The following is a 24,831-nucleotide window of genomic DNA, read 5'->3' as shown; positions in this document are numbered from 1 at the left end:
GTTTAAAACGTACACATTTTTAAGGACTTATTTACATAATGTGCAACGGAGGTAGCTTTTCATATTTATTCATGCTCTCACGATAGTATGTGTGTAAAACATTATAAACAACAAATTTATTAATACTGATTGCAGAGTGTTGCTGCTAAAACTCAAGTTGAATAAAACCAAAACTATTGTATGTATGCCCCAGTTCTTATTTTCCTTTGTTTTTTTTAACTTAAATGAAGTCGAGATGTGTATTCAATATATACTAATATAAGTAATCATAAATATTTGATGTTTTATGCATGTATTTTTTATGTAAAATGGACTTGCAGAAATGGAAATTAGGTTTTCAATTTGAAATCTTTCCATGACGGTGACGTCACATGCCTGACCACTTTACAAATTAGCACCACTCCACTGCGCATTTGGTGATAAGTTCAATATCTTAGGAATCAAACTACGTTTTAAATTATATATAATTTATTAAAACAGTGAAATTACGTATAGTCTGTTTAGACTAGCCAACAACTTTTTAAACAAGCACTGCCTGACTATCCAAACGATTTCTTTCCAGACAATGTTGAACAGACGAGCTTTCAGTGACGTACTTCCTGAAGCACCTCGTGGTTCACTGAGAAAAGAAGAAGCCCGCCAGGTGGAGTTTGTTCGGATAGGTCAGGTAAATAGTTTTATGGTTCTCTTATTACGTGTTATGCAAACATAAATGCTAAAAATCAGTATTTATTATTATATGCTGTATTTTTATTCATTCGCTTAATTATGTATATATATATAATATCTTTCTCAAAGTGAAAATTTGAGTTTTATATTCTAAAATATCATCTGTACGGTAGTACTTATAGTAGGAATGAGCATATATATACATATATATAGTACATATATATACATATATAGAGTACATATATAAACATATATATAGTACAGGCTAAACAAACTATTTACTCATATATACCTTTAACTACCAAATAATGTGTATGTGTGTGTTTTCTTATAGCAAAGCCACATTGGATTATCTGCTGAGTCCACCGAGGGGAATCGAACCCCTGATTTTAGCGTTGTAAGTCCGTAGACTTACTGTTGTACCAGCGGGGGACCAACCAAATAATAAATCTTTTAAAGTATTTGATCAGAACACTCAGATAATAAGCAAACCACATACAATATTGCAAGTCATAGAAGCACTTGAGATACCGAAAATTCCCAACATCACAAATTTCTCAATTTTACTAACTGGCTGATACTGCTGAAAATTTCTCGGTGTGTAACAAACAGACTTACCCTTGTTATAAGTTCACTGAATAGAAAACACAGGGACCATGAGTTAATGTTATCTTCATTCTGTACTAAACATCACCAAAGAGAAGAGCTAGCTGAGGTACATCAGGTAATACCTTGAACAGGTATTTTAAAATACATATCATCACAAATGAATAAATGATGCATAAGATCATGCCACCTTGTATGAAAAATGTACATCAACGAGTGAATGGGTGCATCAAATAGTGGGGAAACAAGGTAGGAGTGGACGTGTTGAAATAAGATTTCCTCTGTACAACCACACAAGAGAACGTGTCCAACATCTTGTTCGCGCCTATTTATTTTTTTCTTTATTTGCGATGTTATACAATTTTGGGATACATATAAAACTGTGTAGACAGTAACGAATCCATGATGTTGATAAACAGAAAACTCTTAGGATTTTTTTATCTTTGTATTTTAATCCATCTATATAGCTAATATACGAAATTCTGTTGCTTTCGCATGCAATTGCAAAAGGAGGAACAAATTGTAAAGGAAAAAACAACATGCAAATTATTGGACCCACGTGAATATCTGACTCTTCTAGTGTCATATAAACAGACTTTACACTACATTTATTACATCTAATAATTCGATTCAGAGAAACGTCTAGTAAGTGTACGATATTCGTAAGTAAGTTTGATTTATTGTTACAGGATAAAATGAATAAACAGAGTAGGCATCAACTGGATATTGGACACGCCCTCTTGTGAGGCTGTACAGAGAAAGTTTTATTATACCATGCCCATTCCTACCTTGTTTTCTCACTTTTTGCTGTACCCATTCCTACAATTTCTTTTTTTTAATTTTTTCTCTTTTATTGAATAAAACATGGTCAAGTAACACCGTTAAAATATATATTTAAATGTTTATACTTCAAAATCAAGTCAAACGTAAGAAAAAATAATTTTGCCCTAATCTTAAAAAAAAATTCAAACATTTTGTTTTCTTTTTATTCAACGGTGCAAAATTTATAAGTAAGTTTGATTTAAGGTGCTTCGTTTTAAATCCATTTCGATCATTATTTAATCAGTGTTATATAAAGAGGTAGCTAAGTTGATAATGGCTTCCTTCCATTAATCCATTACTTCAAAATTAGGGACGGTTTGCACTTACAGTAGCCATCGAGTAGCTTTGCGAGAAATTCAGCAAACAAAAATCAAAATTTCACTCATCGTTTTAAGTTCTAGTAGATTTGGCATACCCACTTTTTTCTTCTCTGTTTTGATAGATAGACATAGTTTGCTTGTTTGTTGTTTAAGCGCAAAGCTGTCTGTGATCTGCTCACCACGCGCATCGAACATTCAGCTTCTAGCGTTGTAAGTCCATACACATTTTGCTGTGCCACTAGGGAGGGGGGAGGATAGATATAGTGTTTTGAAAATAATCGAAGTGTACCTGTTTCTTCTGCAAAGATGAATGGTTGTTACATTATTAAAACGTGTGTATATATATATATATATATACATACAGAGTATCCGGAAAGCCTGGAACCATAGGTGATTTGCAAATTTTCCTAGTTTCAGATAGTGACTGATTATAGCACTGTCAGAACATAAAAAGTTCGTGCTAATCCTTTTGTTAAGCCAAACTTGTTTTGAATTACGAAGATAGAAAGTGGAACAAATTCTATAAAATTCGTTGAAGAGTCTCTGGTTCCAGATTTTTAGGACACTTTGTATATATTTATGTGTGTCTGTGTGTACAAGTTTTCTGGAACTAGTATTATAGAATATTAATATTTGACGTTTTATTCTTGCAAGGTTTGAAAACGATATAAAAACATTATATGTGTTTTGTGGTGAAAAAATAGCATTTTTTACGAAAATAATTTCAATATTTTTTTCGTTTTAATAGTTTTTTGTATTTGTTTATTTCAGGCATTGAAACTGGACACGATTGTCAAAGGTGACGCCCCAACAAGTCTAGCTACTACCAGTCTATTCAAACGAGAAGTTAGTATTAAAATACTTATGAAAACACGAATAAAATATAAGGATACCAAAGCGTGGTAACTTTGTATTTATGATGTACGTTTAGAAAACTATTTATTTATAAAACTAGAAATTATGCAAAATATTCATCTAAGAATGGAAATACTTACAAGTAAGTTTGGTTATTCTAGCTGAGTAGTTAGTACGAGATTTAGTCAGAAATTATTTTTAAGATTCCAATGGGATTTGGGAATTTTATTTCAATATTTATTTTCGCTGGATCAAACGTGTTCAAATACCCTTAGAAACAAGTTACTGGGGATATAATGAACCTTGTAATTAATCAGTAGTAAAGCATTTTCTCATTTTTTTATATTAAAACTGCAAATAATCGCATAAAAATGAACAAACATTTCCTTATACAACATAAAAGAGATGGAGACAGGTAAATTATTAGTTTTCTCAGTCTGTCAATAGGTTGATTCACATTTGGTAACTCATCACGAAAATGTGCTACACTCTTTGTTTGGACCGTGAGTGTGATATAAGAGTGAGGGTCAAATTGCCACTATTTGTTCAGATAAGAATACCTTATAAGTCGGCGATAGGTTCTGTTGACAAGCTGCATTCCCTTAGTCTCTTATTATGGACGACCAAGCATCTATAGCCCTTGCATAGCTTTGGATGAACTTCTGAAACAATGTAGATATATCATTAAAATAATGGCATGTTAACTGTTGACACACTCAAAATCGAAGCTATGTTTCCATAGTTTTGATTTTCAAGAAAAAGTTTAGTTACTATGGCAACGATAAACTTTATGTGCAAATTTTTAAAGCTATTCTTTATTGTACTTTTGTCTATTTTTGTATTACAACTTCTGACTTATATATACAGTTATTTCCCCGGAAGGTTACCTGTTTTAAACACTTGGACCATCATACAGTAGTGTGTTGTCTGTCAGTTAGTCAGTAGAAACCAAAATGACGTCACGTAAAGGAGGGTTTGTTTTTGAATTTCGCACAAAGCTACTCGAGGGCTATCTGTTCTAGCCGTCCCTATTTTGCAGTGTAAGACTAGAGGGAAGGCAGCTACTAATCACCACCCACCGCCAACTCTTGGGCTACTCTTTTACCAACGAATAGTGGGATTGACCGTCACATTGTAACGCCCCCACGGCTGAAAGGGCGAGCATGTTTGGCGCGACGGAGATGCGAACCTGCGACCCTCGGATTACGAGTCGCACGCCTTAACGCGCTTGGACATGCCGGGCCCGTAAAGGAGGGAGGCTTGACGTTGCAGTTTGTAGTGTTGTTACATCAGTAAGGCCGTGAGCATACCATGAACCACGAGAAGAATTATGAATTTTGTAGGCTACAACACAGCATAACATATGATCTTCAAAAACAAGAAATGAAAATACATATTACTCTTAATTTGGTTTTATTACTTTTTAACAGAACACTTTCGGGAGCCCTGCGAAAGTACATTATAAAATGCTATTATTACAAAAAATATCCAAACGAAATGCAGATTTCGAACAGTACTTAGCTCTATCAATCTAGCCTTGCATTGTAATTATGCACGTATATATGTTACTGTATGATATAATTACACTATAATAAATTTAATTGAACTTTTTTCATATTAACAATATGCTATTATAAAATTCATGAGATGTGACATAGTACCCTACTTTGACAATGTGCTAATATTATAAAATTGATGAGATGTGACGTAGTACCCTACTCTGACAATGTGCTAATATTATAAAATTGATGAGATGTGACATAGTACCCTACTCTGACAATGTGCTAGTGTTATAAAATTCAGAAAATTGTCTCATAAAATCGATTCGTTATTGCACATTGTCCTTCTATAATAGACATTAGTATCACAATATCGTCTTGTAAGACTATTTAGATATGACATAGTGCCCCAATCGTAATAGTGTACTAATATTAGGAAATTTATAAAATTCTGTAATGGAAATTATTTTGATACGACAGAGTATCTTATTCTAATAGTCTACTAGTATAGCATTTGCTAAATCGTCTCGAAAATCAATATGATATTATTACATAGAACCGTATTCTAACAGTGTAATAGAATAAGAAATATCTCAAAAGTATCTTATAAAGTAAGTTTTGTGTTACACAGTATCATTTTCTAACAGTTTACTAGTGTTAGAGGTATCATTAAGTCGTCTCTTGAAACCATTTTACTATTAACCTACTCTATATAATGTATGTCTTGTAGGACCTGCGAAATGTTTCTCTGAAATTGATATACCACTGAGGATTAGTATTTTTATATACCGATTGTTTGTATACCTAAATTAATTTAGGTTACACTATGGTGAATTAAAACGGACCCAAAACCTTATAGATAATGCTTTTACTAGTTTTTGAAACATTTTCAGTACAATATGAATAACTTACAGTCTATGTTATTCACTGCTTGTCATTCATTTGTTCACTGTTACAGCCCTGGGAGCCTCAGTGTTTTTATCCAGATTTTCCTTACGGTATTATATGCGGAGATTCTTGGGGTAAGTAATACAAACCTCCATTTCCTGGAACTTTCTGTGTTTCTATCCAGATTTCCTCGTGATAGTATTAGGTTGAGGAATAATTCGTGAGCGTTTTTAAATAATTTCATTCAAGCATTACATGCAAGACTATACAATACTTCAATGCATGAACACATTACACCCAAAACATTTATTATGATACTTTATTTCATGTAATACCTAGGTATATAGTATGCATTGTTTTAAACGAAATTGCAAGAAATTAAATGCGAAAAGCAGATGGTGTCGAAAATGCTCGATTTTGTCCACTTGACATTCCATTTAATGAGCTGAAAATGAAAGCAAAAATTAAAGACATATGAAAATCAAACACACCATCTATTAGAGCAAAAACTTATCTACCAAATGACATGAAATATTTTGCGAAAGCGTTTCGTTTATGAATGTATTTTTTTAACATGAAAAAACGCTCACGAATTATTCCTCAACCCAATATATGCGGAGATTCTTGGGGTAAGTAATACAACCGCCAGTTCCTGAAATTTCTCTGTTTTTGTACAAATGTCATCATGATATATGTCCGGAAATTCTAAAGGGTAAGTTAAACAAAGCTTTTTTTTTTTTCTTTATCTTTAAAGTTGACTCATGCACGTAAACCTATTACTGAATTTTCTAATTTGTAGTTTATTTCACATTTAGGAAACGGCCAGGCATGGCCAGGTGGTTAGGGTGCTCGACTCGCAACCTAGGTGTCTTGAGTTCGAACTCCCGTCCCACCAGACATGTTCGGAACGTTAGAATGTTACGATCAATCCCACTATTTGTTGATAAAAGAGCATCCCAAGAGTTGGTGATGGGTGGTAATGACTAGCTGCCTTCTCTCTAGTCTATTACTGCTCAATTAGGGACGACTACAGTAGATAGCTCTCGTCTAGCTTTTGATGAATGAAGTTCGAAGAAACTAACATTTAATCTGAGTTTAATTAAATTCTTTATCGATTGCCTTAATGATTTAAAATAACTTGCGTAATAATAAAGGACCAAGCCTTCTGAAGTGCTGCCTTTGAAGAAGTTTGTGTAATTATAAGAACTTGTTAGTAAAAGTAATTATATGCAAACTAAAATATATCACCTAAATCCAGTGCCGACGAAGCCTTTTGCACAATACCAGGACTCATTAAAGCGATTGAGATACGACAGGTATAAAAGTGGTCAAGGTGCTATTTATATATTTTCAATTCTTTTGAAGAATAAATGTTCAGGTGTGAAGTGGATTAATTTAACGAACTGTAATTTTTATCAAAACTAAAACAACTACGCTTTAGTATTCTTCTAAGCTAAACGTGACTTAATGGTTAGCGTTCTGTTGCCTCAAGAATATCTTCGGAACATTGAGACTGTTTGTGCAATATACGAGAGGTGATCAAATCCAATTATGAGAGCTGAGAAGGCCAAGCGTTAGCAGTTGATACTGTCAACTAACAGCTTTCTCTATAGTCTATCACGACAGCAGTGGGATGGCTAAAGGCAGGTAATTCATGTGTAGCTTTTTGTGAAAGTTCTGACAACAAGAGCTTAAGAACAAACAAATGATGGACTGTATGTAACTGGATCCGGTTATAACGATAAATTTCATTTAACTTAAACTCGCTACTTACAACGTACGCAACTTCTGCTTCGATTTCCAAATCGCATCAGAAATAGATTTATTTCAAAATAGCATATTCTAAGAAATGATGAAGTTATATCGTTATTTGTTCTTCCTACGTGTATGACACAGTTCATTTATTCATAAACCTTACTTAATCCATGGACGTACAATATACTTTGTTTGTTTTAGAGAAAAGCCGCGATGGACTATCTGCTATGTCTGCCGCGGGGAATCGAATCCCAGATTTTAGTGTTGTAAGTCTGTAGATTTGCTGCTATCCCACCAGTGAAAATACAGTACTCAGCAAGTGGCTCGTGTAACGTATGAGACATAAAAAATAATAGATATCATAGGGTATAACACTTAACAAATACCTTAAGATATGACCATAGTGCGCAAAGGCCCGGCATAGCCAGGTGGTTAAGGCGTTTCACTCGTAATCTAAGGGTCGTGGGTTCGAATCCCCCTCACACCAAACATGCTCGCCCTTTTAGCCATGGAGACATTATAATGTGACGGTCAATTCCACTATTCGTTGGTAAAAGAGTAGACCAAGAGTTGGCGGTGGGTGGTAATGACTTTTTGCCTTCCCTCTAGTCTTACACTGCTGAATTAGGGACGATCAGCGCAGATAGTCCTCGCACAGCTTTGCGCGAAATTCAAAAAACAACAATCAGCACGCGAATCTTAAAAAGTCGCATTCTAGCAACACGCAACTTAGTATTTAAATGCTGTCAAGATTCCATCCGGGAAGTTGGACAAACGAGAAATTAATTGTTTAGGATTATTACATGTTTTGTCGTGAAATATTGATTATCGTTGATAGAAGGTGTGAATTAAATACAATGACAATGAGTAATATTCTGAGCACGTCCAAACATTGTGTATCCTTTAGATTTGTATCAAATTACGAGTAGAAGTCTTCACAGTAATTCATTTAGTGGCTCGTCGGTTGCTTGACAGTCGTCATTGAGCAGATATCAAAGAGCCATTTAATGTAACTCATGTAAATTACTTAAGGCATAATTGCAAACTAAAACTTATTTTGTTGATCCCTTAAGTAAATAAAATTTGGAGGAAAAGTTAATTCTTTTAACTAACACCGTACTTTACTGTTTAACTGTCTTTATTATAAGAATAAAACCTCAATTTTGATTCCAAATAGCAGTAAATGGTGAAGAAATAACATCGATCTGTCTCTCTCGTTGCAGGAGAAAATCGATTAATATTAGCTACTGAAGTCGGTGTGTTCCTTTTGGAAGGTAAGGATGCATACTAAACTGGTGTAGTTTATCACACTTCTACTAGTGAGTTTGTTACACTTAAACTAGGGTTAATGATCTAACGTTGAATTCTTCTCTGGATAGGCAATATTATATTCGTTTAACTTCATATGTAACTATTTGTTTTTGTTGTTTGTTTGTTTTTCACAAACTAGTCTGTGAATTTTGGAATAATAAAGAAACTCTTACTTTTCAAACAGTCTTTCTTTAATAAAGGACCAAGCATAGTCTGGTGAATAGCTTGGCCAGACTGTAATCCAAATCGTTACCGTAGAAACTTGCTCTATTGTTTTAGAACTGTGAATGCGCTATAAATGTAACAGTGAAATTACTCTGTACGGCCAGGGAAGAGTAGCTGGTGGATTCAGTTGACCAACAGCCTTCACTGTAGTCTATCGTTTCAAATAGTTAGCGGGAAAATGTGTAAAGAAAAAGACTCTAATAAAAATGTATATATATATGTGTGTGTGTGTGTGTGTGCATGTGTGTAGACTCAAGTCTAATTTCAGCATGTTTGAATTTCTTCTCGCTATTCTCACATTAATATTATTAATTTAATCATGTTTAAAAAAATCAAAATTTAAAGAAATTCTCCAGCTTTGGAACAATTTTAGTATCATATATCATGTAAACTATTTCATAGATTTTGTTTACTTCATATTTAATCCCGGTCGCACCAAACGAACTTGCCTTTTCAGCCGTGGGGGCGTTATAATGTGACGGTCAATCCCACTATTCGTTGGTGGGTGGTGATGACTAGCTGCCTTCCCTCTAGTCTTACACTGCTAAAGTAGGGACGGCTAGCGCAGATAGACCTCGAGTAGCTTTGCGCGAAATTAAAAAAAAAAACAAAAAACTTCATGTTTAGTATTTAAGAAATAAGTTTTTTTGGATTTTGTTATTCTTTTGCTTATGTGCACATTAAGGGCTAGAAAGTAAAAAACTGCATTCCCTGTGTAGAGCAAAGCGCTGTAAGTCTGTCAGTCTTATTACGTTTTCAAGTGTAATCGTATATAATAATCTCAACTATTTTAATATTTCTTCTTCGCTTACTTTTCCTTATATTATTCATTAGAGGGAGCAGCTCATCGGCCAATCTTTGACAAAACCGTGCAAGTGAAACAGCTGAACGTAGTAGAAGCTCATGGGATACTTTTGTTTCGTGTCGACAAAGGTAAGTGTCTTCCATTTTGTGGTTGTCTTTCAGGATATTCGTGGTCACTGAATGGATTTACACACAGTGATGAAAATGATCAAAGAAAAATGACCTTTAAACAACGGAGAAACTTCATACTTTGTGGTTTCATCAGGGTTGATACATAAGTTCTGCGTCTTCCAAGTGTTCTGTCTAACCTGTAGTCCAAAGTACTTAACTTGTATAATACCCAACAAAACTTTTGTTATCTGATGTAATAACTAAACTACTACGCAAACTAAGTCTGTAATTTTACTTTCTTAATGAGTTATACTACACCCTGAAGGTTCATTTGAATTCTTACGGGAGCGTCACGTTTTAAAAATATTCTATTTTAATGATTGACACTAACATAACATATTATAAAATAATACAGATTATGAAAAACGTGGTTGAAAATAATATTACGAAACCGAGGAACTAGAGTGTAACCAGTTGTTAAATGTTGATTCTAAGCCTCTTACACTCTTTCTGGTTTCTTTACACTGTTCAGTTTCAAACCTTTGCTCATCTCTTTTAGTATGTTGATTTTGTGTGAGTCTTGGGATACGTTGTTTTTAGTGTTATCCTCTCTTTTAGTATGTTGATTTTGTGTGAGTCTTGGGATACGTTGTTTTTAGTGTTATCCTATCTTTTAGTATGTTGATTTTGTGTGAGTCTTGGGATACGTTGTTTTTAGTGTTATCCTATCTTTTAGTATGTTGATTTTGTGTGAGTCTTGGGATACGTTGTTTTTAGTGTTATCCTCTCTTTTAGTATGTTGATTTTGTGTGAGTCTTGGGATACGTTGTTTTTAGTGTTATCCTCTGGGATACGTTGTTTTTAGTGTTATCCCATCTTTTAGTATGTTGATTTTGTGTGAGTCTTGGGATACGTTGTTTTTAGTATTATCCTATCTTTTAGTTGTTGATTTTGTGTGAGTCTTGGGATACTTTTTTTAGTATGTTGATTTTGTGTGAGTCTTGGGATACGTTGTTTTAGTGTTATCCTCTTTTAGTATGTTGATTTTGTGTGAGTCTTGGGATTTTAGTGTTTTTAGTATGTTGATTTTGTGTGAGTCTTGGGATACGTTGTTTTTGTTATCCCATCTTTTAGTATGTGTTATCCTCTTGTTTTTAGTGTTTAGTATGTTGATTTTGTGTGAGTCTTGGGATACGTTGTTTTTTAGTGTTATCCTCTCTTTTTTAGTATGTTGATTTTGTGTCGGTCTTGGGATACGTTGTTTTTAGTGTTATCCTCTCTTTTAGTATGTTGATTTTGTGTGAGTTTTGGGATACGTTGTTTTTACTGTTATCCTGTCTTTTACTATGTTGATTTTGTGTGAGTCTTGGGATACGTTGTTTTTAGTGTTATCCTATCTTTTAGTATGTTGATTTTGTGTGAGTCTTGGGATACGTTGTTTTTAGTGTTATCCTGTCTTTTAGTATGTTGATTTTGTGTGAGTCTTGGGATACGTTGTTTTTTGTGTTATCCTGTCTTTTAGTATGTTGATTTTGTGTGAGTCTTGGGATACGTTGTTCTTAGTGTTATCCTATCTTTTAGTATGTTGATTTTGTGTGAGTCTTGGGATACGTTGTTTTTAGTGTTATCCTGTCTTTTAGTATGTTGATTTTGTGTGAGTCTTGGGATACGTTGTTTTTAGTGTTATCCTATCTTTTAGTATGTTGATTTTGTGTGAGTCTTGGGATACGTTGTTTTTAGTGTTATCCTGTCTTTTAGTATGTTGATTTTGTGTGAGTCTTGGGATACGTTGTTTTAGTGTTATCCTGTCTTTTAGTATGTTGATTTTGTGTGAGTCTTGGGATACGTTGTTTTTAGTGTTATCCTGTCTTTTAGTATGTTGATTTTGTGTGAGTCTTGGGATACGTTGTTTTTAGTGTTATCCTATCTTTTAGTATGTTGATTTTGTGTGAGTCTTGGGATACGTTGTTTTTAGTGTTATCCTGTCTTTTAGTATGTTGATTTTGTGTGAGTCTTGGGATACGTTGTTTTTAGTGTTATCCTCTCTTTTATTATGTTTATTTTGTGTCGGTCTTGGAATACGTTGTTTTTAGTGTGATCTTGTCTTTTAGTATGTTGATTTTGTGTCGGTCTTGGGATACGTTGTTTTTAGTGTTATCCTGTCTTTTAGTATGTTGATTTTGTGTCGGTCTTGGAATACGTTGTTTTTAGTGTTATCTTGTCTTTTAGTATGTTGATTTTGTGTGAGTCTTGGAATACGTTGTTTTTAGTGTTATCCTGTCTTTTAGTATGTTGATTTTGTGTTGGTCTTGGGATACGTTGTTCTTAGTGTTATCTTGTCTTTTAGTATGTTGATTTTGTGTTGGTCTTGGGATATGTTGTTTTTAGTGTTATCTTTTCTTTTAGTATGTTGATTTTGTGTTGGTCTTGGGATACGTTGTTTTTAGTGTTATCTTTTCTTTTAACGTGTTGATTTTGTGTTGGTCTTGGGATACGTTATTTTTAGTGTTATCTTTTCTTTTAACGTGTTGATTTTGTGTGAATCTTTGGGCACGTTGTTTTTTAGTGTGTTGACTCATTCTGGGTGGCCGGGCGGTGTATGTAGTGTTATATCTCGTCTTTTAGAATCTTGATCTGGTCTAGATCTGGTCGGACATTTTCAGCCGCGGCTCATAGAACGGTTTACAGTTTTTGTTTTTTTGTTTGTTTGTTTATTATCAAGTATAAACTTATAGCTCGTAGTTAATTTGAAATTTAACTACAGTTTTAAGCTCAGAAGGTCAAACCCTTTTCGAGGAGTTGACCACGCCCAAGATCTCGTAGATTAATTTATTCCAATCCTTCCTTGACTAATTTCAATGAGAGGTTAGGCTAGTAGAGTGTGTGTGTGTTTTCTTTATAGCAAAGCCACATCGGACTATCTGCTGAGTCCACCAAGAGGAATCGAAGGCTAATAGAGATCCTGATAAGTAATAATATCGAATTAGATTTTATTGTGCCACACGCTTGGTATTGATAGTGTACAAAAATATATCTAATCAAAAATGAGAATAAAAGGGTCTCAAAGATTAATTGACTCTAATCTTGCATGAAATAAATTCAAGTGCCGTGGCTATTGAGAATTCAATTTTGTTTTCAAAATATATTGTCCTCAATTGTATTTATCTGGTCTGTGTCCAGCTGGGCGTTGTTTTCAGTATGTCTCGCCTTTCAACATATTGGCCAGGTCAAGGTCTGCCCGGATGCTATTTTTAATACAATCCTTGCTAGTTGCACCGTCTATACTCTAAATGTAGATTTTTGTACCGAGTTTAAAAAGTTTATAATCTCTGCGAGTGCTTCTATACTCATTTTAACATAAGAAACACTGTGTATCCTAGCGAGGAATGATCTCACACAAACTGTTTCAGCTTCGTCTCAAACGTTGTTGTTGCCGACACATAAGCTGTAATCTGGAGAATCAATATATCATATATATATCACACGCAGCAGAAAGTACAGTTTTCATCATGGTGACGTAAGCCGTGTACAGAGTAAATTTAGTGCGAGTTTTCCTGGTGTTTTGTGTTATGATAGCGGCTGAAATGGTCATTAATAAGTTATTTGAATAAACAACACAACTCGTGCTCACACAACCCGGTTGAAAAACGTAAAATTTATACTAGTCGAAAAATTCATAAAACATTCCTCACTCACACATTTATGTGGTTTATATGTTATATTAAGTGTTAAAAAACTCCAAATGTCATTACTATAGGTGTTATATTCTTCAGACAAATATTCCAAAGCGAACAGACTTTTATTTTTTTATACTGTAAGTTGATAGTTAAACAATACATGTATTTTATTTTCGTAACTATAAATCCTTCTCTTGGTGAGCAGAACACAGATAGCCCCTTGTGTAGCTTTGTGCTTAAGTTTTAAAAAAATAAGCCCGTCCTGGAATGGCGTCGTCTTTTATATTTTTATTTTATCGAGTAAATATATATATATATAAAGCACTTGTAAAAAAAATAATTACAAACATAATATTTTAATAGACATCACAAAAATGTTTAAATATAAGCAATTAAAGCAATTTCAATAGAAAAATTAGGTTTAATCAATATAATAGTATAGGTTTACCGTCTTTTGAACAACGAAGATTTCTTAACAACATAAAAATGGAAGACAAACAAAATCGCCAGTTGTTAATTTTTTTAGATCTGCTACTTAAACAAATTCTGGTAGAACGACTTTTAAATATTCATACATTTAAACAAAATGTTTTTTCTTAAGAAGAAAAAATAGCCTTCATCTTCATTATCTTCTGTTTGAATTCTCATCTGGCATATCCGGCATGGCCAGATGGTTAGGGCGCTCGACTCGTTATCTGAGGGTCGCGGGTTCGTATTTTCGTAATACCAAACATGCTCGCCTTTTCAGCCGTGGAGGCGTCATACTGTCACGGTCAGTCCCACCATACGTTGGTAAAAAAGTAGCCTAACAGTTGGTGGTGATGACTAGCTGCCTTCCCTCTAGTCCTACGCTGCTAGATTAGGGACTGCTAGCACAGATAGTCCTCGTGTAGCTTTGTGCAAAATTTAAAAAAAAAAACTCATCTGACATACGTTATGCCTATTTTGGATAATGCCAAAAGCCCAGTGAAGTAGTAACTATGGAATATTTAAATATTCAGTCATAGGATTACGTAAATAAAATACGTTTCCATAAAGAAAACAAGTCTATTTTTTACTCATTTTTCTTATAGCAAAGCCACAACGGGCTATCTGCTGAGCCCACCGAGGGGAATCGAACCCTTATTTTAGCGTTGTAAATCCGGAGACTTACCTCTGTACTAGCGGGGGCGAAGAAAATACATAGGACACTCACCAAAATGGTTTATTCAGGGTTTTTAATCAGGTGCTTGAACGTTTAAAAATTATTCTCCACAAATAACACACTCTATCCATTTTTGTTTATTATTTCACACATACATACATATATCGAGAACAAAGGTACTTTTTAAGAAAAGACACCAAATGATGACCAATGCTTTGACCCTTGTTCATTAGTCAGCTGTTACTCAATAGTCAAGTTTGTAGTATTGGTTGGAAATATTGCATCTAAATACCTTGATAAATGATATAACTTCAATAACTGATATTGTGTTTGACCTATATCCTAATTGAGAAAACAAATATTATGCTCATTTCTATAAGACGTACAAACAAACCAAAAATTCTATTTTCGTATCTTTCAGGTTTCTTAGGATAAGAAACAAGAACAATATATATATCTTTTATTTCATATTTGATAATATTTGATATGATATTTCATCATGTTTACGATCCAAACAGGGTGTTCGGTTAACGTACAGTTATAGAATACTGTGGCCAGTACACAGTGAATGGGTCAGGCTATGTCAGTCAGCTTAGAACAATTTTCATAATAAAGGATCGGTTCAATTCTAACTTATAATATTCACTTAGGTTACATAAACATATAAAATACAGGAGATTTAATTATACATAATGTACTTATGTAATAACAGAGTTAATTGTTTTCAGGTAGTGTTGATAAATTCGTTCACAAATTAAAGTTGACAAACATAATAGTTTAAAAAACTTTAGTTATAATTCAATTTCGACTATTTGAAAACTGTTATACTTCCACACGTGGATTTTGAAACTGTTACCGTAACGTGAATTATCTTTAACTTACATTTTATTAAGTGTATAAAATCATCTATTACAAATCGTAGTTCTGTGATTATCTTCTATGATAGTCACTTCTCATCGTATATACTATCTTTAATACACGTAAGTAAAATCTGGAACTTAAGTATTACATATATTGAAACATTTCTTAACAAAACTTTAAAATATACTAGGATACTGTCTACGAAAATTTCTTAGTTTATAAATATATGTCAAGCTCAGTCTTAGTTAAAGTACGCATCATAAATATTAGTTTGTAACAAACATCTATATGATATAATAAATAATGTTTCATCATAACTCGATGTAAAAGTGTTTATATATGTATGTAAAAATCACATATTTAACAAGCATACTGAAACATCTGTGAACAATACGCCAAGTAATACTAATATACTATTTAAGGAAATTCCTTAGTTTATAAAATACTGACATACAACTAGTGTAATAATACCTGTAGTATATACTTGTTCAAACAGATTATTATAAATGAAACATAAGAGGCAAGTAATCAGTTTCTTTATTTTAAAAACTATACAAAACATGTGAAACCAATCTGTCTGTCGTGTTGACCTTCATATACCACTCCTATACTGGTATAAGTAAACGCTTGTAAATTATCACACATGCATAGGTTTACTGTCTATCATTACATAATAAACTTTTCAACTAAAACAAGTAGTATGTTCAGTATACATTAGCTCTGATAATGGGTTTTGTATGTAAACAAACTTAAATATTCTTACACTTTACATATCATTAGAGAAATGTATATTCACAATATCGGATGATTGAATAGAAAATTATTTTTACTTCTTTATATAGGATATTCTTTTCTCTTTTTAATCGATATTTGTGGTTTAAATACAGCACATAAAGTCATTTATATAAGCTTGAATGTGTAATCATTTAGGCACTTAAAGAAATATCAGAATCATCCATATTACAATAACCTTTGATATTTGCAAATAACACAATACGAATGAAATATCAGAATCATCCATATTACAATAACCTTTGATATTTACAAATAACACAATACGAATGAAATATCAGAATCATCCATATTACAATAACCTTTGATATTTACAAATAACACAATACGAATGGATTACAATATTAGATTATCTTTCACACAAGTTATTGTATAATTCTTGTTATATTTCTGTTGTTTACAATATTTAGTAAAGTTCACTGTAATAACAGGAATAAGTCACATCACACGGTTCTTTTTAAGTAACAGTTGTCTAAGTTTTATATTATAGAATGAATGGAGACTGACTACCAGGGAAAGTAAACACTTTTACAATGAGTTTATAATCACAAGTGTCGTTTGACGATAAATTGATATATACGTTTTGTCGCTACAGCGTTATTTCTGCCAATGAAAAGTAAAACTGGGAACTGAACATTTGACATCCTTGAGGTCTTAGGCTAAACAAAAGTAGTAGACAAATACTGAGGTAACCGGAGCTTCCCCTTAGTACAGACTTAGGAAAACTTATACAACGACTTTCATAAAGTCTGATATATAACTCTAATATCCAGAGCGGGCTCAAATATCTTATTTAAAATTAATAACTGTTATATGGTACGTTTCCAGCCGACACCTGCGTAGTGTTTAAGATAAAACAAATCATTTCCCATTTCTGTGCCTGAAGAATATACACACATTATACGTAATAGGCCATGAATGTGAAAGGAAAAAATAATACAGTAGTTTATTTTTCCCTTTTGCGATTTTGGTTGCAAAACTATAATTTTTTTTGAAGTATTACTAATATCAAAGTTTCCCTTTTACTCTCTTACGTCTTTACTTTTTGTATGAAACGCCTTTTATATCTAATTTTTATCATAAAGGAAGAGACGGTAGAATCCATGTTTTCAGGCTGTCGGATTTTGAGATTGAACCAAAAGAAAATGGAGTTAGAGGAAAAGCGGATATTCGAGATCACAGACTCGAGAAAACGAAAGGTATTTTATAAAATAATAAAAAATGCTAACTTCTGTACTGATTCTCTAACTTTTCTACAAGTAATAAAGTTTGCAATAAATCGTATTTTTTACTTGCCAGTAGATTTTCTTTGTCAATTAAATTTTCTGGTTACAAAATAATTAAAACAGAGATATTTCAAACGTGAAGAAGATTTATAATACTTTGGATAAAACAAAGACAAAATTTCTTTGTGTTGATTCAATGGTTACACTTTCAACCGAATTATATATACAATTTATCAGTAGGTTATGGGTGTTTTAAGCTTCACTGAATAATACTACAAAGATATTACATATCGTGTCTGTTATATTTTCACCATACTGGGGCTCCGCCATGACCAGGTCGTTTGGTTTGTAATCTTAGGGTTGTAGGTTCGAATCTCGCCCTTTCAGTTGTTGATGCGTTGTGTTGTTATGATTAGTCCCTCTTTTCGTTGGTAAAAGAGTAGTCCAAGAGTTGGCGGTGTGTGGTGATTACTAGCTGTGTTTCCTCTAGTCTTACACTGCTAAATTAGGGACGGCTAGCGCAGAAATTTCTCTTGTTGCTTTACGCGAAATTAAAAAAAAACTGACAAACAAACTGATCAGGTGGCAATAAACTCCGTAACTTTTAAATCCACATTAATAATTAGGAACTAATTAGCGTTTGTTAATTTCAAGCTACATTCCAGAAAGCAATTTATACCTAAACTCGCTGTTTTCACTTGAATTACCATAGGCTTTCGGAAAAAGTGATTGAGTAAGTTTTGAGTTTATTTGACATATATGAATGAAAAGATATGGTGTACAACTTACGTCTAGATTAAATAAACGCCCTCTGAACATCCAGACAATTTATAAATGAAAAAATGTAGCGTACAATTTATCTTTAGTTTAAATAAACGCCTTCTGAACGTCCCAGCAAGCCCTCCTGTGGGACAGCGGTAAGTTTAATTACTTACAACACTAAATTTTGGGGTTCAACTCCCTACGGTGGACACAGTATATAGCCAAACGTAACTCTGCCCTTAAATGACACAAACAAATGCCCGGACAAATAATTTAATAGAGGAAAGGGTTACTAAAAGGTTCTGTTGGTCACCAGTTGAATATGTATTATGAATATGCCTATATAATTCATTAGGAAATAATCAATAATCAGTTTGAAATTATACAGATCCGGTTATTTTGTCACGACCTATCCTGGTGGAATGAGGTGTTTACATTTTATGAAAATTTATAACAAATTTCACTAATTATTAATGGCATTTCAAACTTGACAGAAACTTCAGCCAATAAGCACTAAAGACTGTGTTTAAACTGTTTAGCAAAATGTTTACCAAAATTGAAGGCCCAAGACTTGCGCCGCAATGCCCTTAAAACGTCTCATGTTGTTTAATTTCCTTTATTCGGTTCAAAGCTGGACATATCCTTCGTGACGGCTAGTACTTTTAACTAGCTACCTTCTCTCTGATCAATGGATTGAAAGTAGGGACAACTTTCTGACCTGACTGCTTATCCATGTGTCACATATAAGGTGCTTTCTTTCATAGCTTGTAATCTTTTTCATTTTTCATATAGCATTTCTCAGTAACCAGAAAAGGAGTACAATTTTTAAATAATATTAATTAGTTGTATTTATGAACATGATTTCTTCTGTTAGTTATTTGTGTGTGTGTTTTTATTAATTTCATAGGATGTCACTTGTATGCGATTAGTCGCCCTGGTGACAGCCACCTGCGTATGGTTGTAGCCGTTGGTCGAAGGTTACTTGTGCTACAGTGGCGCCACTCCGCAGCGTGGACAGCGTGGTGTACATCTTCAGATACTGACACTGTGGATGGGTTCCAGTTTATTCGGGTAAGTCAATATATTTTCTCGACTGTTCGAAGCAGTTTTCAAAACGTAAAAAAAATTAAAATTTAAAATATTTATCTTTAGGTATCTCAACAGTCTCTATCATTATAATAGTTTAATATACTATTTCTAATAGTCTCACCTCAAATATATTAACGAAAACCTAATCTTGCGTTGCTGGAGGCTAGATTGCACTCACGTAATCTTCAAAAGAATGAGTGATTTTATTTGAAGAAAAAATATACTTTATCAAAAAATGCCCACAAGCCACGTTCCTCGTGATATTTGAAATAAGAATTTAAAATTGAAACTGTGAGTAGAAATTTTACACAAATATTTTTTAGGCGGAATCGACAGTATGAAATATCGAAAACATGGATCTAAAAATCGTTTAAAAGAGAGGTAAACCTTGGAAGAAATAGTAACAAATTCAAACCAATACTTTCTTCGTTTGTGGCTCGGCATGGCCAGGTGGTTAAGGCACTCTACTCGTAATCCGAGAGTCGCAGGTTCAAATCCCCGTCATACCAAACATGCTTGCCCTTTCAGCCGTGGGGGCGTTATAAGTCACGGTCAATTCGTTGGTAAAAGAGTGGCCCAAGAGTTGGCGGTGGGTGATGATGACTAGGTGCCTTCCCTCTAGTCTCACACTGCTAAATTAGGGAACGGCTAGTGCAAATAGCCCTCGTGTAGCTTTGCGCGAAAAATCAAAACAAACAAATCCTTCGTTTGTAGAGATATATTTATTCTTTGTCATCTATCTGTTCTAATTTAATGTTAGATTGTAATACGAAAAAATAAATGTTTTTTTTTAATTGAGAAACGTTTACAAAATCGAATTTTTATTAATTGTTCATAAATATTAAAATTATCATCCGGTGTGTGTTTTCTACACAAACACATTACTTAGCTCACACTGCCCTGTAGTGTTTAACGTCTTTGTGTTGTTCAAAGATCCAAAACTGTTAGAATAGATGAACTCTGTATTCTGTAATCACACACTAAACTCATACGCTTTTACAATTGATTAAATTCCTTCTTTGTGTTTTATGCGAGTTTGTTCTTAGAAAATATATTCTAATATCGTTTCAAAGTTAAAGCTCAGCGTGGCACTCGCTCAGACAATTTTCACGTATTAACAAAAGTTTTTTTTTATAAAATTATATTTTACGAAAGCTAGCTTTTTGGCGAAGATAACTCTAACTACAGTCTCGGTTCTATAATAAGTTAATTCAACTTTCCTAAAATAAAATCAACTTTTTTTTTTGCAGTCAAATTATTAAGTGATAAAAAGGATGAGCGCCAATAGGGACCTGAAATGTCTGTTATCAGATACGGATGAAAATTGGCTGTGACAAATGTGATAAATCTTTAATGTTATGCTATAGTCGTATCACATCATAACTTCTAAGTTAGCGATTACTAACTCTCATATTTTGTATAAGTAACTTATGATTACAGAAACAGTTTTATATTTAATAATCAATGTGATAACATAGATCAAAAATAATAATTAATCACAAAAGGGCCCGCCATGGCCAGGTTGTTAAGGCACTCGACTCGTAATCGGAGGGTCGCTGGTTCGAATCTCTGTCACACCAAACATGTTCGCCCTTTCAGTCGTGTGGGCGTTATAATGTGACGGTCAGTTCCACTATTCATTGGTAAAAGAGTAGTCAAAGAGTTGGCGGTGGGTATTTATGACTGATTGCCTTCCTTCTTATCTTACACTGCAAGATTAGTGACGGCTAGCGCAGGTAGCCCTCGTGTAGCTTTGCGCGAAATTCAAAACAAACAAACAAATCACAAAAGTGATACACTTGATTCACCAGATTAAATAAATTAAAAAAAGATCCACCAAAGTTATACATGAACTGATCACTTTTACAGACTGCTACCTTGGCTAAATTTTTAGTATTAACTTACGATACCAAATTAACGTGGATACAGCATACTAACAATATCCTGACTAGAATCTAGAAAAGAGCAAATTATGTAAGAATCCTATCGGGTAAAAATCAAGGCACATGACCTGATAATGTAATAAAAATCTACAAAACATACGTAAGACCCATTATAGAATACGCATATCCAGCCTGAATAAATATCACACAAAAATAATGACACAAACTACAAAAAATACAAAATTCAATCTTAACCTCAGGTTATAAAGTATCACGTAGTATTTCATCCACATTCATACACAAGTATGCAAACATAGAGACAATATCCGATAGACTCTTGCATAATGCACTAAATTATATTAATAAAAATTGGCATAGAAATTATTTATTGTGTGATCTCGACAGATGCTGCGTACATGATGAACATAGTCTTAAGTACCTCTCTCCTATAAATATATATTTAAGAAATATAAATCAAGCTGGCCACCATACACTAGACGTTTATAATTAGTATAATATTCAGTTTTTTTGTTAAATATGTATATATATATATAAATAGATTTTAAAACAAAAAGTAATAATGAAATAATAATAATAAAAGAAGAAAACAAAAATAAAATAAATAAATTTTTAAAAAGAGCAAATCAAGACAATATATGGACATTGCCCTGAAAAGTAGTAGTAATAGCTGTAATGTGAGTTAGATATGGAGGAATAGGTCTTTTACACCTGACCCTTCTGGGTATCTAAAATCCAATATACCCAAATACCCACAAAGAAGAAGCGAAGTGATACACTGCAGAGAAGTCATGAATAAAGAGTAGTGACAACTAGAAGATTAATTAATTAATGATATAAAACATTATCACCAAAAAAGTAAATAAATTCTGTAGTCTATTAATAGTTTGTGTGTGAGGTCTTTGCTTTACATAGATTATATACCTTATTTTCACGCTGCTATACCATATACTTATCGATGTACAATAGTTGAATATTGATCCAAATGTCTATGTTACTCTCCACAAATACGTCAACGTTTCTTGTTTGCTTTTTGACGTTCTCAGTTTTTACAAAAGGCCATACAATCTTAAGAAGACACTTTGCGCAGATTTTGAGGGCTCCACCAATTCATCGTTTCACCACATTTGATGTATTGCTTCTGTCGTTTTCTTGCTGGTAAATGAATCTCCGAGCGGTGAGTCATGCTACTGAGAAAATGATACGATGGATCAGGATCTGCCTGTACTTCTCAACAGTCAAGATGCCATCAACTTTGTATAGACTGCTGAAACCACTGGCTTAAATGTCGCTCCAAACTTGTACTAATCTCCGCGATGCTTTATTGAAGATATAATAAATTAGCTGTAGTACCTTTTTTTATGCCATTGAATAAATTGTAGTTAATTGTTTCGAACAATTCTCACTTGGGTTCATCTGGAAATATCATACTTAATGGGTTTTGCTCATTCACCTTCTATAGTCTAACACTCATACCCATCTTTTGATTTGGTTATTAACTCTTCTCAGACACAGTTTTTGAGCAGCTATACGTCCATTTGGACCACTGCTAATATATTTTTACTATTTTCGACGTGAAGGGTCACGTCTGTATTTACAGGAAGGTCATTTTAAGATCTGTAGTAAACTTTATGTCTTTAATAGAAAATACCTTTAGATACTTAACACCACTTTTGAAGTAATTTAGTTTCCTGTTTTACATACTTCTATTATTAACATGCATTATTTCAGTCTCACATAATTCTACTATTGAAACATGAAACACCGCTGTAGTTCTTCGTGCAGAGTATCTTTTCTGAACTAAAACTTTGATTTCTACACACTTGCCATCCAGTATTTCAGTACTGAGAACCATGGCTGGATTCACACTTATGCTACTGGGCATAGTATGATTGTCTGTACTTTAAAGGCTTGGTAATGGTGTGGGGCTTCAATATCAGTTGAATGACAACACATTACAATAAAACCAACAACAAATTACTGTACATTGGTGCAGTTCATCTTTTACCCGATAAAGAGTTGACATTCCCGCAGTGTGTGTTCTGTACACACTTTTACTCACCGTTTCCGCCCCCTAGTGGCACAGCGGAATGTCTCCGGACTCATACCGCTAGAAACTAGGTTTCGATGACCCTGGTGTGCAGAACACAGATAGCCTATTGTGTAGCTTTGTGCCTAACCCAAGATAAACAATCACCGTTTCCATAAGCATTTTAAATACCGTATATCTTCTGACATAGCAATAAATTTAAGTATTTACGTCAACATATTTTATTATGAAGACATAATGACAGTGGAAGTCCAGGTACCATTAGACACGATGAGCACTGCAATACCATTGTCCTTTTTGTCATTCACATATTGGGTGATGAACCGACATTATACCACGAAAGATCCATACGGCGTAGAACTTAGAACTAGGAAGTATTTTTGGGACATATTACTTCGCCTCTATGAGTCGATATGTGCCAGTATCGAACAAGATGGTTCGCGGAAAATATAGGAAGTTATGAGATGCCTTAAAATTGGCTTCTGCTGCTAGTTTCTGTAACTAATTTGATTTGAATAAAATCGATGTGTCGTTCTTCATCCTCCTGTGTTCTGGTTATTGTTAACCAGAATGCATTGCATAATATTTACATATTCTCCGAGCCCAGCACGGCCAGGTTGTTAAGGCACTCGATTCGTAATGAGGGTTGCGGGTTCGAGTCCCAGTCGCGCCAAACATGCTTGCCCTTTCAGCCGTGTGACGGTCGATCCAATGATTCGTTGGTAAAAGAGTAGCCCAAGAGCTGGCGGTGGATGGTGATGACTAGCTGCCTTCCCTCTAGACTTACACTGCTAAATTAGGGACGGTTAGCGCAGATAGGCCTCGTAGCTTTGCGCGAAATTCAAAAACAAACAAGCAGACATATTATATTCTCCGATTTTTTTTAACTCCCCTTATTCGTTAGTAAAGAAGTAGCCCACAAGCTGGCGGTGGGTGATGATGACTATCTGCCTTCTATCTATTCCATCACAGATAACTTGGGGACGGGTAACGCAACTAGCCCTCATGTAGTCTCGAACGAAATCCAAAATTACCAAACAAATCAAACAGTATGTAGTGTGTGTAGTATATATTAAAGGGTAGATGTTTTTTTGTCTCAGATATACTTCACCAACACTAGGTGAAATTCTACCTTTTTTATCTTTAAAGTTGTATATTTATGCCTTAATGCAACTTGAAATATTTCAGACTCATTTTTCTGTATGCATAAGCCGCGAGAAATGGATCACACGACCTGACCATTAGAGTCAATGAACGCAGTTACAAGGAATCATAGTTTTTTTGTTTTAAGTTTATCAATAATTGTAGGTAAACTGTAAGAAGATGAAATGGATAGTTGTATAGATATTCGGTGAAAACATGTTAAATTAAAAATCAAAAATTAACAAATGAATAAATACCTGAGCATAAAGTAAGTTACACAGATACAAAATGTATAGGGACATTGTTTGTTGAATTTCGCAC

At 33.7% G+C, this 24,831-nt stretch overlaps 1 protein-coding gene across 2 annotated transcripts in view; it reads left to right on the top strand.

Moving 5' to 3' along the window:
• Window positions 1-24,831, top strand: part of LOC143230847 (GTPase-activating Rap/Ran-GAP domain-like protein 3) — a 390,350-nt gene that overhangs the window by 343,465 nt on the left and 22,054 nt on the right. For both annotated transcript variants that reach the window (XM_076465094.1, XM_076465093.1), the window contains 7 exons: window positions 563-667; window positions 3,189-3,263; window positions 5,730-5,793; window positions 8,638-8,688; window positions 9,785-9,883; window positions 17,425-17,538; window positions 19,235-19,398. In XM_076465094.1, coding sequence (XP_076321209.1) covers window positions 563-667; window positions 3,189-3,263; window positions 5,730-5,793; window positions 8,638-8,688; window positions 9,785-9,883; window positions 17,425-17,538; window positions 19,235-19,398 — 672 coding nt within the window. The remainder of the gene's footprint in view (window positions 1-562; window positions 668-3,188; window positions 3,264-5,729; window positions 5,794-8,637; window positions 8,689-9,784; window positions 9,884-17,424; window positions 17,539-19,234; window positions 19,399-24,831) is intronic.

The sequence above is a fragment of the Tachypleus tridentatus genome, chromosome 10 (genome assembly GCF_004210375.1).
Source record: "Tachypleus tridentatus isolate NWPU-2018 chromosome 10, ASM421037v1, whole genome shotgun sequence".
Taxonomy (NCBI): domain Eukaryota; kingdom Metazoa; phylum Arthropoda; class Merostomata; order Xiphosura; family Limulidae; genus Tachypleus; species Tachypleus tridentatus.
The sequence above is the reverse complement of the archived record's forward strand: the minus strand, read 5'-3'. Positions and strand labels throughout refer to the sequence as shown.